Here is an 18,822-nt window from a genome sequence, read left to right on the forward strand (position 1 = left end):
TGTTCCATATAGTGTACACTGGTTCTCAAACCTTTTAATTTCAATGACCCCCATAACTCGGAGTGTACACATGGAACCAAATGGACCTGTGTACACTCTCAGAGTTACAGACCTGTAAGGTGACATTTAAGGAATCCCCTCAAGCAACCATAAGGGTCATTGTACCTCATTTTGGTGTAGCAGAGTCTTTCCAGTGAGCCAACATGCACAATATATCAGCACTAGGGGTGGGTCCCGATCCTCGGGACCAAGCATGTACCGAACCGAACCGAACGTGCTTGGGTACCGGGTAGCCATTACAATAATTCAATTTGGGTTCCCTCAGACACGCTGTCACACGCTATTTATTTATTTTCTTCCCTTTTAAAATACGCGCAGGGAACAGAGCTGATCTACAAGCCTACACCGCATTGCATCAGCGACGCATTGTGGCTTGCAATGCAGATTGGTGGAGGCGGAGCTCTCTCTGCATGGAACTAGGCTCCTCTAGTCTACAGATGGACAACGTTACATACAAACTTTAGCTGTTGTCATAATTATTAAAGGCTGTTGTGTTTTATGACAATTAGGTTGGAATAGGCAAGTTATATAAAGGTTTAAGGGGATATAGCATAGATATGGACATTATAGCGTATTCTTGGAACTGTGTGTGTGTGTGTGTGTGTGTGTGTGTGTGTGTGTGTGCGCGTGTGTGTGTGATCACTGATCAGCGGGCTGACAGCATTAATTGCGTCCTCTCCACTGTCTTTCTGCGAGTCCCCCGCTGCACTGTACAATAGCAATCCATGCAGAATCTTGCAGATACAGCGCATGTTTGAAAATGATCAGAGTGATCATGATCAACTCGAGGGACGGTTCAGATTGGATTTTGGAAGACTCAGAGATCATCAGGGGGAATCATCCTCACTGCTGCTGGTCCACGTTATTTTTTCGTGGATTTCGGATCTGCAAAATGCATGAAAAAACGCGCTCTATGTGCAAACTCCTGGAACAAGATATATTCCCTTGGCGCGCGTTGGAAATGAGCACATTGGAAGCGCCTTCAGGGCTTGAAATTAACTTTTTACTTGGTAGCACTGGTGCTACCAATTTCAAAATGAAGGAGCACCAGAAAAGAATTAGGAGCACCCACCAAAATCTAAGTAGCACCAATATGTAATCGATTTTTTACATTCATAAAAACAATAATATAACAGGTTTACAAATAACATAAAATGACTGAAATATAAAACTGCATGCCAGAATTTAAAATGTAGTGTCCAGACTTTCTGTCCCTCATCCATCCATCTCTTCAAAGAGACCAAGGCATCAAACATCTCCAGATGGACACTCTAGTCTACACTGATTCCAGCCAGTCACATCACCTGTTGTCTTTTTCTTTGTTTTGCGTTTTTCACCTGCATAGCCTATAGAGCGTCGCAGTCCCGCCCTCTACCATGGACCAGGAAATGATTCTCCGTTCATTTTCCTCAGACATTTCAGAAAGTATTTATTTAAAGACGTTTACGCCGCGGACAAAGCCAACTCGAGTCGTGACAAATCATGACAACACAATTTTTGGGGCCGAAAAAATAATTAGAAAGAAGCAAACGGCAGGTTACAACACTTTTTTTGTTGTAATTATTTGTTTGGTCCAAAATATTGTTTGTGTTGTCATGAGTTGTCACGACTCCAGTTGGCTTTGTCCGTGGCGTAACCGTCTTTAAATAAATACTTTCTGAAATGTCTATGGGAAAAATGCATTGGGATTCATTTCCTGGTCCATGGTAGGGGTCTGCGACACTCTATTTAGATCATATAATTAGAATTTCTAATATAAAATAATTTCGATGTAAAACATGGTATTTATAAATATGCCTACTCACTTCTAATCAGTGGTGGAAAAATTACTGTTTTACTTAAGTAAAAGTATCAATGCTGCTGCTATGTAGAAACACTTACAAGTCTGCTACTCAGTCTGAGAGGATGGTCAGGAGGATGGTCACCTGGATCAGGAAACTGGAACAGGTTGCCTGTTATATTGATGGAGGGAGGGGGGGGGGGGGGGGGGGGGGGGGGGGGGTTGTACATGCTTGACATTTACGATCATCATGTGTGTAGTACAGTAAATAAAAAAAGCAGAAGTCATTTCATGGAGAAAACATTTTTTCTACATACTGTTAATTCATGTTGAAAAGGTCAAACTGACCAAAAAATGACCAGAAAACCCTAGGCGGGTAAATACTTTATGGTAGAGTATGTTCATACAATATAACTTGTCAGCGGTGCAAATAGCCTGCATCCTGCATCCTAAATTTAGAAAGGACACAATCATGTCACCCTCCGGAGGTCCTGGGATGCAATACTGTACTAAGTACTGTACTCCAACGTTGTTGAAGTAGAACTCATAAAATGTCCCTGGGATGCATCTAAAAGACCACCCCTCAGTCCCAGGACTGAGGGGTGAGACACATAGCCTAGCCTGAAAGACCTGATGCCGATTAGGGATGGAGCTCGATAACATATCCAAAAAAAAGGATCACAAGCATATTGAGTACCCGGTATTATACGCTTTGGGCTTATCATGCCACTTGAGCATAGCGGCCCATGACATCATGTTTAAACTATCAAGACAAGAGGGGATCAAGAAAGAAATACCTGCCAACCAGCACTGCCCGGGTAAACAAAGTTAAGCTTTTAAAGTGACGGTAGGCTACACATATTAACCAGTTCACAGTTTATTTAATATTTTTTAAATATAGTTTATTTGTAAAAAGGTAAATTGCCTTCAGTCTATTCGAAAAAAAAATTAGGGCTGACCCCCCGGGCCCCTCACCAGAAGATAAGATTTGTGCATCAGCAGTAGTACAGATTATCTACCTCCAAATCCCCTGTAATGATGACAGTATAAATAGTAATTACACAATTTCATATTTATTCAAAAAATATATATATATAGTTGCGGCTAGCTGTTAGCATAAACCCCAGTTCCCAGTGCCACCATACACGTTCACTTTAAAAGACAGAGTTTGCCTGCCTGTTAAAAGCTTCCATAGGCCTCAACCATTATATAGATGGAGTATACGTTGGGGTACGTGTATATATACGGACCTGGGATATGACGCCACCTAGCGTCGACGTCCGTATATATATATATATATATATATATATATATATACGTACCTGGGGGGAAAAAAGAGTTAACTTCACTCACCTGTCATATCATCTCCATTCAGCTTCTGGAGTGTGGCATCCAGTTTTTCTAAATAAGTCTTCAGCTGTACTTCTGATTTTTTCTGTACTTCAATTGTGGCGTTTAGATCAGCCATCTCATTTAGATCTGGATTAATTTGAAGATCTAAATGATCTAAATTGGTCTGGCACTCAATTTGAATTTCATTTCCCTCACACCATAGGTATGGGTGACCAATCAGAGCCCACTATTCTATTTTTTGCTGTGACATTGGAATCTGTGTGTAACCGCCCCTTGGAAATAAAACCCCAACATGTTGATATTTACCATGGCCAATTAAAAGGCCAATTCTACAAATGCCTTCTAATTCAGTACTTCTCAAACTTGTTTGGGTCAACGACCACCAAAATGATATGTATTTGACCCCTATCTGAAAATGTTTTGTACAAGGGACACCGCCAGAAGATAAGATTTGTGCATTTGTGCAGGAGCTTATTAAAAGAAGTTTCCGTCAGAAAAGTCCCAACTAAATACTCCATGACTTTAGATAGAAACCCTTCTTGTAATAATAGAAGCATAATATCCTTAAATCCTCATGCAGAGATCTTTATTGTAAACTAAACTTTAGTATTTTTCTGTGCGACACGGACACACACTCCCTGTGAATCCCTCTCCTCTCCTCTCTTCCCTGCATGCGGCCAGCCTGCACATGTGAGTGCATACGTGCATTTTTATCCCTCGAGTATAATAATGATGAGGAGTGCCCGGGGGTATTTAGGGCCATTAAATCAGGGCGCCCAGCGATTTGTTGCTTCAGGACCACTTTGGATGACGTCCCAACCGGAAATGACATCGAATGTTGCTCAATCGACACTGCCACCATGTAGACTGGTGTGCTCGGTTATGATATCATTAATGTTCCGTCCTGTGATTAATCTCCATCCTGGGCGCGGAGCGGGATTATTTGATAAGGCGGAGATCTCCGTCTATGCCAGTGTTAAATAGCGATATAAGGTTATTTTTCCTTTAAAACGATCCCTGGCTAATAAGACAAATATGCCATAAAACGTTATACTTGCCCTCTACAACTAAAATAAATAAATAAATACACTTTAAATATTTGATTTCTTTCATAAATAAAGAATCTTTCACAATAGGAACTGCTCCTGTCACAAGTTGATGATGTCATATGTCCATATGGTCTAGCCCTATGGAACGTATGGAATGCATATGCTAATAAAAACGTAATACTTCCTAAGGATAATATGAGCATCAAAGCAATATTTTAAACTTTTTATTAGCATTCCATATATTCCATAGGGCTGGACCACACATGGACATATGACATCATCAACTTGCGACAGAACCAGTTCCTATTGAGTGAAAGATTCTCTATTTATGAAAGAAAGTGTTTTTTTTTTTTAATTTTAGTTATAGAGGGCAAGTATAAGGTTTTAAGGCATATTTGTCTCATTAGGATCCTTTTAAAATAATGAAAAGGCAGAAAATACTGGATTGTGTCTGGATAGGGGATAAAACGATTTTTCTTTCATTGCTAATAAACAATAAATGTTTTTTTTTATTATTATTATTATTTTTAAACTGTACCAAAACCGAACCGAAACCGTGGCCCCCATACCGAGGTACGAACCGAACCGTGGGCCAACTGTACCGTTGCACCCCTACATGTGACACGGTGCACACACACCACACATGCAGTTGCCTCGGAGCATAGTTATAATGTTAACTAAGATGCTCAGTATTAGAAACCACGCAAACATGTTTAATCACATAATGTTACTTGAATTGATTAAAGGACAACCTTAGTTTTTTTCAACCACGGTTCATGTTTTAGGTTGTTATTAGAGAATGTGAATGTGAATGAATATTAGAGAAGTTGAGTGTTAAAAAATATCCATTTGATGCTTTCTTTCGGATTTTTTACAGGGGGACGGGGGCATTCGAACATGGGGCTAAATATGCATTTCATTGCAACATTTTATGGTAATTTACTTTTTTATTATTTACTCAAATCCTACTAGACCCCAAGAAATTACATCTGGCCACAAAAGATCACGGGACCTACTGGTGTGGAGGTAGAGATACTATAGGGGGCTCCCATACTGTGTGTTGTAGGCTCAATATGTGAAGATGTCACTTCCTCCTTCACACCAGTAGTTCCCGTGATCTTTTGTGGCCAGATGGGGTCTAGTAGGACTATGGTAAATAAAATAAAAATAAATCAACATAAAATGTTGTAAAGAAAGAAACAACCATGCTGTTTTCATGCTCAGACACACCCACCCAGCCAGCCAGCCAGCCAGCCACCCACACACATAGCTCCGTAAGGAGCACCACTCAATGAACACTCATCTTTTACTTTCTCTAATAACAACCTTGGTTGGAAAAAAAAGTTGTCCTTTAAAAATGAGAACAGGTTGTGAAGGCAGACTCGGCAGAAGAGAGACTCTGCAGAAGAGAAAACGCCATGTAAAAACTACTCACGTTAAAGCTCCCTCCGTGACACATTTATCTTGTAGCCTAATAGAATTTTGCCTCCCTTTGGGTGGCAGAATCCTAGTTACGGGGCCACATAGCCTACTAGAATGTAGGAATCCTAGTGATGGGGCCACGCAATGGGCGGAATTTGACAGCCTCCACTCATGTTTCAGCTGTTTTTAAACCCAGTATTGTGCACTTCACATGTAGTAACAGATGGCTACACATCGTAGACACACGCACACCCAGGGTAAATAGTATACGTGGGTCATTCTATGAAAACGTGCCATTTTCCATTTTCAGTGTTTGATTTTAGAGTAGTAGATTGGTACCTATCAGAAACATGAGGCGTGCCATCTCAGGCTATTTTATTTTTTGAGTATGCAGGTACATTTTTTCAACCCTGTTACCAACATTTAAATTGCTTTTTGAAAATGTTTTAAAAACATATTTTGATCAAATGTCATAATATATGAAAGATGAATTCCTCTTGTTACACCCAGTGTATTTGTCAAGTGAAAATATTGATTAGTTTTACTGTTTTCACGCAGATCAACCTGCCTCTTTGCAATTAATAACCCTACAGCACCTTATTTTTTAAGAAGAAGTTGTAAAAACATATGGGGGGGGCATATGGAATGAATTCGAATGCAGCCTGTGTGTGTGCTGTGTGGGGTGGGGGGAGATTAGTTGCGCTGCCCTCGACAGTGATATACTTCTCCAGTAAGCAGTGCAGAACCGAGAGTGCTATACTTCTCCGGTACAGCAGTGGAGAACCGAGAGAGTGACACATTCTTTTGGATGAAAACTGCACAGCTTTTAGCTTTTTTGATCGGATTTGCGGATCAGTGAATTTTGCACGATCGGTGATCGGAGCGTCTCTAGAACCAAGCCGGTGAGTGCATGGTTTCTGGCTGTTTTATAGGAAGCAGAAGTGCCCTAAAAATATGCCGTTCCATAGACTAAAATTTAAATATAGTGAATGGAATAGTACTCCTGATCAGGAGGAAAAAGAACGCCATATCCACTTGCCCAAATGTGCTCAAATGTGCTGACCTCATCACATTTGTGATGACCGCTATGACTGTTTTTAGCCCAAGGAGTGTTTTTTGTGCAAAACTAATGCTTGGAATGGATTCAGAATCATGAAAACCCCCTAGTTTGACACGTTACTGAAAGCAGAATGAATTTTAGCTATTTTTGCCTAACCTTAACAGGTTTTTGATGGTGGCCATATGGATTTGGGGCTCTCATGAATTCCGCACATTTTTGCGATTTACATGGGGGCTCAATTTGTTTAATAACCCTCCTAGATGACACATCCATTGAGAAACGGACCTTTGCTCTCCGCGGTCACGGAACTGCTGTAAACGACCCAACTCGCAGGCAGGGTACTTACTGAATAAATGAATACATTGACCAAAAAGTAGACAACAAAACGAGGTATTTTCTCACGGCAATGAAAGTAGCCTATTCCATCAGATCACTGATCAGTGTAGGCTATATTGTAGGACTGCCCAGCGCACAGTAGCCTTGAAAAAGAAGGAAGTGTTGTGTGTGTGTGTATATATATATATATATATATATATATATATATAATCAATTTTTTTACTTCATCGTCTATTTCTCGATTCAAATGTTTTCAAAGACATTCTTGAGAGTTGTGCAAATCACATTGTGTGTGATTCCAATCAGAATCAAGGATTCAACCAAGCCGTAAATACATGTAATTATACAATGCAATTACATCATAGTATATACATGACTGGACGTGTGTCGAAAACTAACCGAATCATGAACCCCCTAGTTTGACATGTCACATATTACTTAAAGCATAATGACATTTTGAAAGTTTTGCCTTATATTGGTTTTGATGGAATGGTCACATAAAGGTGATTTAGTGGCAGTGGTGGCCGAGCGGATTGCGAAGCGGTCTTGATACCGGAAGGTCGCCAGTTCGAATCAGCGGTCCGACACGTTAAAATTACCACCGCTGAAGTGCCCTTGAACAAGTAATTGAACCACTACGATGAAATGTGTTCTATGAGCAGGGCCTGGCTGGAAACAAGTTCTTGAGCTTAGCCCAGATACCCTGGGTAAATATAGTAATCATTTCATCATTTCATTTCATGATAACTGGCATTAAGCTACTGAATTGTAACAGTTATACCAAAATATAAATTAAAGACATGTAGGAATTATAAAAAATATTAAGTTCACAGCTTATGTGGTACATATTAATAGTAATTCACAATTTAATAATTATTCAAAAAAATAAATAAAACTTCTCACTGTTACTCACTGTTATGCTGAGCATCCATCAGCTCCGACAGACATATCTTTGATGTTCTCACTTTGTTAATCAGCTTCTGTTTTCTGTTTTCTGTTTTCAGCTTCTGTTTTTCTTTAGCCTGTAACAACAAATGGTGACAATAAACAGTTGTTGCTTCTGTTCATGGCTTCTTTGTGGAAGTTATGATTTCTGTATGTGCATCACTTAACACCACTTCCATTATCATATAAGACACCGTTCTGTGATTGGACGATTTTCACTCAAAATGACTCGATCCGTGATCTGCAATTTACCCGATGCAGAGGAAGCGATCTTTTATTTTATACCATTTAAGTGGTATAAAAGTCAGATATGTGACCCAGGATAAGACGCAGGATAAGTCATGGCAGAGCTGACAGAGGAGGATAGGAAGGATAGGATGTTTGTTATACAAAATGAGTTAATAGCACAGGCAGACACTAAATACACTAAAGAATACTGAAATAACTGTCAGAGCTGAATTCGACATGTAAATATGAAATATATGCTTAAACATTTAGCTATGTGCAATACTTATAAATGATACTAATTAACGCTCTGTTCCATATAGTGTACAGTGGTTCTCAAACCTTTTAATTTCAATGACCCCCATAACTCGGAGTGTACACATGGAACCAAATGGACCTGTGTACACTCTCAGAGTTACAGACCTGTAAGGTGACATTTAAGGAATCCCCTCAAGCAACCATAAGGGTCATTGTACCTCATTTTGGTGTAGCAGAGTCTTTCCAGTGAGCCAACATGCACAATATATCAGCACTAGGGGTGGGTCCCGATCCTCGGGACCAAGCATGTACCGAACCGAACCGAACATGCTTGGGTACCGGGTAGCCATTACAATAATTCAATTTCGGTTCTCTCTATCGGTTCCCACAGACATGCTGTCACACGCTATTTATTTATTTTCTTCCCTTTTAAAATACACGCAGGGAACAGAGCTGATCTACAGCTGATCTACAAGCCTACACCGCATTGCATCAGCGACGCATTGTGGCTTGCAATGCAGATTGGTGGAGGCGGAGCTCTCTCTGCATGGAACTAGGCTCCTCTAGTCTACAGATGGACAACGTTACATACAAACTTTAGCTGTTGTCATAATTATTAAAGGCTGTTGTGTTTCATGACAATTAGGTTGGAATAGGCAAGTTATATAAAAGTTTAAGGGGATATAGCATAGATATGGACATTATAGCGTATTCTTGGAACTGTGTGTGTGTGTGTGTGTGTGTGTGTGCGTGTGTGTGTGTGTGTGTGTGTGTGTGTGTGTGTGATCACTGATCAGCGGGCTGACAGCATTAATTGCGTCCTCTCCACTGTCTTTCTGCGAGTCCCCCGCTGCACTGTACAATAGCAATCCATGCAGAATCTTGCAGATACAGCGCTAGCCTATATGTTTGAAAATTATCAGAGTGATCATGATCAACTCGAGGGACGGTTCAGATTGGATTTTGGAAGACTCAGAGATCATCAGGGGGAATGGGGGATCATCCTCACTGCTGCTGGTCCACGTAATTTTTTCGTGGATTTCGGATCTGCAAAATGCATGAAAAAACGCGCTCTATGTGCAAACTCCTGGAACAAGATATATTCCCTTGGCGCGCGTTGGAAATGAGCGCATTGGAAGCGCCTTCGGGGCTCGAAATTAACTTTTTTACTTGGTAGCACTGGTGCTACCAATTTAAAATGAAGGAGCACCAGAAAAGAATTAGGAGCACCCACCAAAATCTAAGTAGCACCAATATGTAATCTATTTTTTACATTCATAAAAACAATATAACAGGTTTACAAATAACATAAAATGACTGAAATATAAAAATGCATGCCAGAATTTAAAATGTAGTGTCCAGACTTTCTGTCCCTCATCCATCCATCTCTTCAAAGAGACCAAGGCATCAAACATCTCCAGATGGACACTCTAGTCTACACTGATTCCAGCCAGTCACATCACATGTTGTCTTTTTCTTTGTTTTGCGTTTTTCACCTGCATAGCCTATAGAGCGTCGCAGTCCCGCCCTCTACCATGGACCAGGAAATGATTCTCCGTTCATTTTCCTCATAGACATTTCAGAAAGTATTTATTTAAAGACGTTTACGCCGCGGACAAAGCCAACTCGAGTCGTGACAAATCATGAGAACAAACACAATTTTTGGGGCCGAAAAAATTATTAGAAAGAAGAAGCAAACGGCAGGTTACAACACTTTTTGTTGTTTTTCTTCTTGGTAATTATTTGTTTGGTCCAAAATATTGTTTGTGTTGTCATGAGTTGTCACGACTCGAGTTGGCTTTGTCCGTGGCGTAACCGTCTTTAAATAAATACTTTCTGAAATGTCTATGGGAAAAATGCATTGGGATTCATTTCCTGGTCCATGGTAGGGGGCGGGACTGCGACGCTCTATTTAGATCATATAATTAGAATTTCTAATATAAAATAATTAAGTAAAAGTATCAATGCTGCTGCTATGTAGAAACACTTACAAGTACTTTTTTGCTTTTTCTTTTGCCGCTGCTGTACCGAAGAGGATCGTCACCTGGAGCAGGAACCTGGAACAGGTAAAACATGGTATTTATACACACACACAGAGCGCTCGCCACACACACAGAGCCACACACAGAGCGCTCGCCACACACAGAGCGCTCGCCACACACACACAAATTATTAAAGGACCAAGCAGTCCTGAAAGGACTTGGGTTTTTTTTCTTCCGCCAAAAATAGCAGTTCTGGCTGAACCGTGCAGTCGGTTTTCGCGAAATTTGGAGATATGGTAGAGGGCCATGCCAAACGGTGAGGATGCGAAGCCCACAACCATTGGCCAAAGGGTGGCGCTATATTGAAAATGCAAACTTTGACCACGCATAGCTCATGAACCGTTTGACAACTAACAACAATTTGGGGTCCGGGGTCCTTGCTCCTTGAAGGAGGACACTCAAGCACCCCCACACCCACAGGACAATTAACCTAATAATTGCATGCTTTGTAAAGCTACTTTCACCATTGTGTTATATTGTTCATTGTTCATTTAAAAAATAAATGTGAACTGAAACACTTCAGTCAGTGTTTTGGTTGATACCTGGAGTTGTGCATTATCTCCGCTGTGCACAGCAGCACATGCCTTATTTGTGCACAAAAAAATAATAATGAAACTGGGAACTTCTCCTTTGGTCGACCCATTCCTGGTGAAGTGTATGGGATTTTTCTCTATCACGATCACTAAGCACGGGTGCAATCACCTTCCTTTAGAAAAAAACATGTGGGCAGGGAAACAAACCTATAGCCTTCTATGATGTCACTGAGCATCATGAAGGTACTGAAAGACCCACCCACCTCAGACATCAGCAACATTATGAAAATCTCAAAGACATAATTTGCAAGGATTTTTCAGGCTTTACCTTCGTGTGCTTGTCGTCCATGCTACTGATTCGGCAGTGGTCGCTAGCTTAGCAGTGGCTAGTTACGACTCGTCGTCTGTCAAACAAACTTTAATAGCGAACCATTTGGTAACTACATTTAACCGAATAAGCCTTTAACGAACTATCCACATAGTACGCGCGGTTCGTCGCAGTCAGTCCATTGAAAACAATCGGTATAACGTTGTAAACGCAAAGGGCTATGTTCAGCCAACACACTTCGGCGTTCACTTCAAGTTAGCTTCCTTGGTTCACTTGCCGGGCAGTGTTTTTTTTGGCAAATTTCTAGCAAATATAAGACTTCCGGTGGACGATCTCTTCAAAATAAGAGTACCCTCTAGAGTATTGAAAAAAAGATTAATTTGCACATTAAAACTATAAATTACGCATTTAAACGATGCTATAGGACACACATTATGTTTCTGTGTAAAAAATAAGTAATAAGTAATGTTTCTGTGTAAAGATAAGTAATTAAAAAGTTATATAAATGGATAAATGCTATTCACTGGAGTGCATGGACTTTTTTTTGTAACTCTAGAGATATAATCAGAAACACTATTATAGTACGAGCCAGGGCCATAGCTATAGAATCAAATGGGTGGGCAAAACTGGTGTGATTTTTTTTGACTTGTTGTGCATCTCTACTTCACAGTTTGGCATGATAACCATTGAAGACACATAGCTTAGTGGTCGTTATCATGCATTGAATATGTGGACACCTATATTACCACACACATTCTTACAAAAATATATGATCAACGTTTGATTGTGTTGTGTAGAGACCTATAATCACACCTTTCTGCATAATTCAAGTGGGTAATTGATTGGAATAGTCATTTTACTAATTCAATACTTTCATATATGCTTAAATGGCGTTTTAATGCAAGATTCTGCACACAAATGGAATAATTTGAAAATAAGTCTTTCCCAATTTGAAAGTATATGCTGAATGAGGACATCAACACATTACGTCACCAGCTTTTCTGTGCACAACGTGGGGCACTTGAGTCGAGCCAGCTGACACCATGCAAGGACTGTCTTTTCATGCATGCCATGCGTGCCAACTACCAGGCTGGCATTTGGAGAGGGAGTCTTCAACAACACCTGCAAGTCCCAAGCCTAGTTCAGCATGGCTGGGCCAGAAATGTCGAATGGATGAGGTTGACACTAACACTTGCCCGCTTGCCCGGGGCAAGTAAAAAAAATGGTCGGGCAGGTGAAGGTTGCTACCGGCTTGCCCGATCGGGCAAGTGTGCATTTTGAGTGAACGTCTTAGTTTAGTTGGCTATATAAACATTTACACAACATGAGATATTGAACGTGGTCATTGCGCGCTGCCTCTGCATCTTCCCCTGCTTTCTATCTCTCTCCCAAGGCGTCGTCCGTTTTCATAGTCACTGACGCCATCACTGGGCGACCTTGTTGCATGATGTATGAATTGAGTCTGGTTGGATGAAACGGTATGACGGTTGGGCTGTCTGCTGGACAAGAAGTTGTCAGGACTGGGGGACGCTGTGGAGAAGGCAGCACGTATTGGTCGAGGCGGAGGGATGGCGGAGGACACAGGAGGTAGTCGAAAAGGGAGGAAGAAGGGGCGAGTGAGGAAGAAGGTGGCGGGGAACGAGGGGGGGTACAACCCATCCAGCCCCCTGCCGTCGAGGCCCACTAATCCGTTCTACAATCCGACTATGTCTGACGATGATGAGCTGGGACAAATGAGAGAAAGTAGGCCCACTAGTCCGTTCTACAACCCGACCGTGTCTGACGATGACCTGAGACAAACGAGAGGGGAGGATACAGGAGGAGGACGTGGGGGTTTTGAAATGGCTGAGGAAGAGGGCAACGGAAGCCAGGGTTCTGCTGAAGATGACAGCGATATGAGATCGCATGGAAAGAGAAGGAGGAGTGCCTCAAGTGGATCAGCAGAGGGGGTGGAAAAGTTTGTAGTCGGGATGACAGCTGTCGAGCAAAAAGACGGCATCTTCGGCAACCCGCGTGAAGTTGGAGAGTTTGTGGAAAATGTCTGGGGAATGTACGACTAGTGAGGATCACGAGAACAGGAATGGTAATAGTTGAGTGCAGGAATGAAGAACAAATGGACAAAGCAGTGAGGATCAGGAGGTTTAAAGGGTGTCCAGTGAGCTGTTTTAAGCTTGAGGGAAGAGAAAAAAGGAGAGGGGTCATAAGTGGAGTGCCATTGGAAGTGAAGGAAAGCATTTTTGTGGGAGTTGTTGGTGTGTGCGAAGCGAGAAGGCTATCTCGGTTCAGGGAAGGAGTAAGAGAGAAGACAAAGTCCGTACGGCTGACGTTCGAAGGGAATGTGTTACCTGAGAGAGTATACATGGACTATGTATGTTACAGGGTCAGGCCATTTGAGAGAGCGCCATTAAGATGTTTTAGATGCCAGGGGTATGGCCATGTCGCTGCCGTGTGTGTGGGGAGCAAACTGTGTGGGAGGTGTGGGAAGGACAACTGCGAGGACGAAGAGAGGTGTAAAGAGGAACAAGCCAGGTGTGTACACTGTAGTGGGGCACACTATGCAGGGGCAGCGCAATGCCCAAGGAAAGTGCAGGAGAAGAAGGTGAGCAGAATCAGAGAAGAGAGGGGGCTGTCATATGCGGAAGCAGTGAAGAGAGTGGAGGGGAGCACTACGGTGACAGTGCAGCATGCAGTTCTGGAGAAGAACACACAGGAGGATACCGCGGAGGGGGATAAGGTCATAAGCATGGACAAGAGACATTTCCTAGCGTTCATTTCCATGGTTATTAACTGTGCGGCGGAAATTAAAACGAAATCAGAAAGGATCAATATGGTGCTGGATGCAGCCAGGAGGTTCCTAAATGTGGGGGGTGTCACTGGAGATGAGCTGAACAAAATTTTGAAAGAAGGGTTCCCGTCGTCTCAGACGACTGGGGCCGGATAAGAATCAATGGGGAATTGGAACCATAGACTGTGAGGGGAACACGGCGACGTGCACACGGGTGGAATAGTTTCAAAATATATAGAGCACCAAGCGGAGTATCACCCTGAACTGTGGAGGGCAGTAATACGCGAAAGCGTCTACACTGCCGGAAATCCCAACAGAAGAAGAAGAAGAAGAATCTCTCTCCCAAGCAACCCCCTGCCACCGCCACCACCACCACCACCACCACCACACACACTAGGTGCGTTTACATGGACACCTTTCTTCCAATCTGATTAAAATAAACCCGATTGAAGGTTTTGGATCAAGTGTTTACATGGGGCAAGTTCAATCCGATCAGGTGTTTACATGTGCCCACTTTTAATCAGATTAGCTGCTGTTTGTATAATGAAATCAGACCCATCTGAACAGAGTGGTGATGTACTCAGGGGCGGCCTTAGAGATCGGGAGGCCCCGTTCATGACGTCATAATTTTAATAATTAATAATTATTATTAAAAAAAAAAAAAAAATGTTTTTTTCCCCTCTTTTTTGTCAGTGTCTCAGCGCTGCTAGTGCAGTGAGTGCACGCGGGAGGCCCCGTTCATGACGTCATAATTTTAATAATGAATAATTATTATCAAAAAAACAAAAAAACCTGCAGCAATTATTAGCTGATGCCAACTAGTGGTAAGTGGACGTACAGGAGGAGGATGAATAATTGACTAGGCTGATTGGAAGGATGTGATGCAATGCAATACTACTACTACTACAAATAATAATAATAATAATAATAATAATTACATCATTTTTAAATTCAATTGAAATGATTGAGACATATATAAGGCCGCCACTGGATGTACTGTACTCGTTCTGTACTCGTACTGTACTAATACTGTACTTGTACTGTAGCCTACTACATTGTACTGTACTGATACCGTACTTGTACTGTAGCCTACTACATTGTACTGTACTGTACTCATACTGTAATGCACTTGTACTGTAGTCGTACTGTACTTACTTGTACTATACTGTACTCATACTGTACTACATTGTACTGTAGGGCATTCACTTCTAGTCAGTTTTACTAGTTGACTAGTTGCCTAGTTTACTAGTCGACTAGTTGATTAACACCTTGGATGTCCAAGTCAGAGTTCTCCGTCCAAGTTCAAGGTCATGGTCAAGTGCCCAACACGGAGATTGATAAACAGGACGGAGATTAATGAAAACAAAACCGTTCGCATCGCTCTAGAGCCTTGGAGCGCTTGTTGCCCGATCCGATGACGTGTCAAAAAGTGACACGTCATCGAAAATCTCCCCTGCCTGTTTAGCTGACGAAAACGAAAATCTTAAAACGATCATAACTCCCGATCTAAATCATCCCGTCTAATTCTGAAAAAATAGCCTGTGTTTGACGGCCTTCCGCGGTCCAGTCGCTAGTCGCGATAGATTTATTATGACCTCCCGTTGTTGTCGAACGACACTCTAGAGTGGTGTGGCTATTGTTAGCTGCTACACAGACATGCACACCAACTTCCGGTGCGCCGGTAAAAGTGGTCCGTGCGCTACAAATGATGGGCACCCTGGATGAAATGGATTAAATAGTTCCAGGCTTCTAAGGTGTTTTAACTACCTATTATGTAAAAGTATAGTACAGTACAGTACAGTAGGCTGAGAGTACACTCCACTAAAAAAATCTCAACTTCCCATCATGCACCTGTGCACGGTGTGAAGCTCGACAGCGCCACTTTGTCACCTGTTGGTACCCTAAACGGACAGACAGACATAGGGACACACATTGCCGTTCCTTAAGTGGCTGCACCACTCAATAATACATTATTATTATTATACACACAGCTAACCATATTATTATTAATAGGCCTATTATTACTATAAAATGGGTCACCACATGTGTTTTCCCACTTTTACCCATTCTTCCCTCCCGCCTTTACACACACTGAACTGTTTTTTGTTTGGGTTTTTTTAATCGGGAGGCCCCCAATGCTCGAGGCCCGTTTCAATTGAAACGATTGAAACATATATAAGGCCGCCACTGGATGTATTTGGATTTGTTTCGTTAATGAAGCAGCAGAACAGTTTGACTTCAACTTTTCTGATGGGGGAAATGAGAATTTGAGAAATGAGAAGATGAGCAGAAGAACAAAGGGATTGTAATGGTAGGCCTACCTAATACCTATAGGCTATAGAGCGCCACAGTCCCGCCCCCTACCATGGCCCAGGAAATGAATCCCAATGCATTTTTCCCATAGACATTTCAAAAAGTAAATAAATAAAATAAATACTTTCTGAAATGTCTATGAGGAAAATGAACGGAGAATCATTTCCTGGGCCATGTAGGGGGCGGGACTGCGACGCTCTATAGGCCTACTGTTACAACGCTGCTGTTTGTGTAGGCCTACAGGCTACAGCCCTACTTGTAGATGGGCTTGCCCACTTCCAACCCATGCCAGTTAGCCCACATGTAGACCATGTTGGAACTACATGGGCTTGCCCACTTCCAACCCATGCAAGTTAGCCCACATGTAGACCATGTTGGACCAATATGGGCTTGCCTACTTCCAACCCATGCCAGTTAGCCCTTGTGTAGACCACGTGGGACCTATATAGGCTTGCCCACTTCCAACCCATGCAAGTTAGCCCACATGTAGACCATGTTGGAACTACATGTTCCCAGTTCAAGCCCATTCCCACTTGTACCCATGTATCCCGCATTGAAACCACATGGGACCCAAGTGGGCGTGCTGGCTGGGTTCCATCTCTCCTCTCTCATCTCTGTCGAGAATGCAACTAGCCTACTTGGACTGTGTTTGTTTAGCAATGGTAGGCTACTGAATGGTAGAGCCTTCAGACGTCGGAGTTGATTGATTTCCAGTTTATTTTGTGGCTAGTAATTAATAACCCTTATGGTCTGAGTCGTCTCGTCTTTATACTATTTATTATTAATTCAGCTTTCACATTTTACCCTACCCTATAGTTGCAATGGAAAGAATATTATATTAAATATCTATATACAATGAAAAATATTAAGAGTAGGCTACATGGCATGCAAGCCATTTAAAATGTAAAATAGGCTAATGTGGAATTTTACGCAGGTGGTTCCAAATGATGTATTGATTACATGAAATGAAATGAAATGAAATCTATATTTACCCAGGGTATCTGGGCTAAGCTCAAGAACTTGTTTCCAGCCAGGCCCTGCTCATAGAACACATTTCATCGTAGTGGTTGATGCCTTGTTCAAGGGCATTTCAGCGGTGGTAATTTTAACGTGTCGGACGGCTGGTTCGAACTGGGAACCTTCCGGTATCTAGACCGCGCCGCTATCCGTTCGGCCACCGCTGCCACCATCACTAGCAAAAGACGTGAAACTAGGTCAAATCAATTACTGTAGCTGCAGCGGAGCTGTTCCAACTCTGACTTGAAGCAGCGGAGCTGGTCCGACTCTGACTCACTTGAAGCACACTAAACTGACCAGCTTCAAGTTTAAACCATAATGGCATGTAGGCATAGTATTGGATATCAACTTTCTTCAGCCAAACAGAAACAGATCTGCGATCACAGAGGCAGGGGTGGGGGGGGGGGCAGCGCATGCAACTTCAGGTAGCCTACGAGTGATTCTCATCATCCATTATCTCAGTGGCTGCAACACTTTTATTTATTTATACTTTTTATTTGCATGGGAGATTTTCGGCAATAGTTCCGTGTGTGTGCGCGCACGTGCGCTTGCAGAGAGAGAGGGGGAGAGGGAACGAGAGAGGAATACCGCCTCATCGCACTGCCAAAAACAAGGAGGTTAAGCAACAGAAATTGCCGACGATTTGATGTGCAGAAAGAACATATCAGATTCTAATCGGGTTAAGGTGTATACATGGAAGAAATGTCCTCTTGATCGGGTCTAAAAAAAGTCTAGACCACCCCTCTGCACCCGATTAGAATTTCTCGGGTCGGACTTGATCGGGTTTATTTAGGTGTATACATGGATATTTTAAATCGGGTGTATTTAAAACCTTGTTTTAACCCGATTAGAACGTGACATGTAAACGTGCCTACTGTAGCTCTACTAGCACGCGTGAAGCTGCTCCTGCAAAATCTTGAGCCCCCCAAAACAGGCCAGCAGCCTGGGGAAATGGTAAAAAATACTACGGACACAGTCACGGAGAGGAAAAAGTGATGACAGAAAAAGTAAATGAGTCAGAACGACGTCAGCAAAAGTTTCTCGAGGAGTGGACTGTCGCATTTCCATGGCTGCTACTACAGCACCGTCCTTCTCTGCAAAGTTTTGCCGTGACTTCCCCAGCTTTTTGACCGGTATGTTCAGTCGGGAAACAATCTAAACATGGCATCATGACGACGCCACAACCCGCTTCGCGAGTCACCAATAAAGCTATGCTAAACACTATGCGGTGATGCTCCGTCGTACGGCGGTGTCGCGCCTCGAATGTTGCATGCATGCTTCACAACGCTTGGGATGCGATGCGCCGTGAGCTTGTG

The 18,822-nt window shown here is 42.3% G+C and overlaps 1 protein-coding gene across 1 annotated transcript in view; it reads right to left on the reverse strand.

Moving 5' to 3' along the window:
- The window catches only part of LOC306937148 (uncharacterized protein), a gene marked incomplete at its 5' end in the record, with an annotated part of 88,256 nt that overhangs the window by 37,459 nt on the left and 31,975 nt on the right, over positions 1–18,822 (reverse strand). Inside the window, 3 exons of the mRNA XM_079520814.1 lie at positions 1,942–2,012; positions 7,974–8,082; positions 10,480–10,545. Coding sequence (XP_079376940.1) covers positions 1,942–2,012; positions 7,974–8,082; positions 10,480–10,545 — 246 coding nt within the window. The remainder of the gene's footprint in view (positions 1–1,941; positions 2,013–7,973; positions 8,083–10,479; positions 10,546–18,822) is intronic.

This window comes from Electrona antarctica, assembly GCF_951216825.1.
Source record: "Electrona antarctica genome assembly, chromosome: 14".
NCBI classification, from domain to species: domain Eukaryota; kingdom Metazoa; phylum Chordata; class Actinopteri; order Myctophiformes; family Myctophidae; genus Electrona; species Electrona antarctica.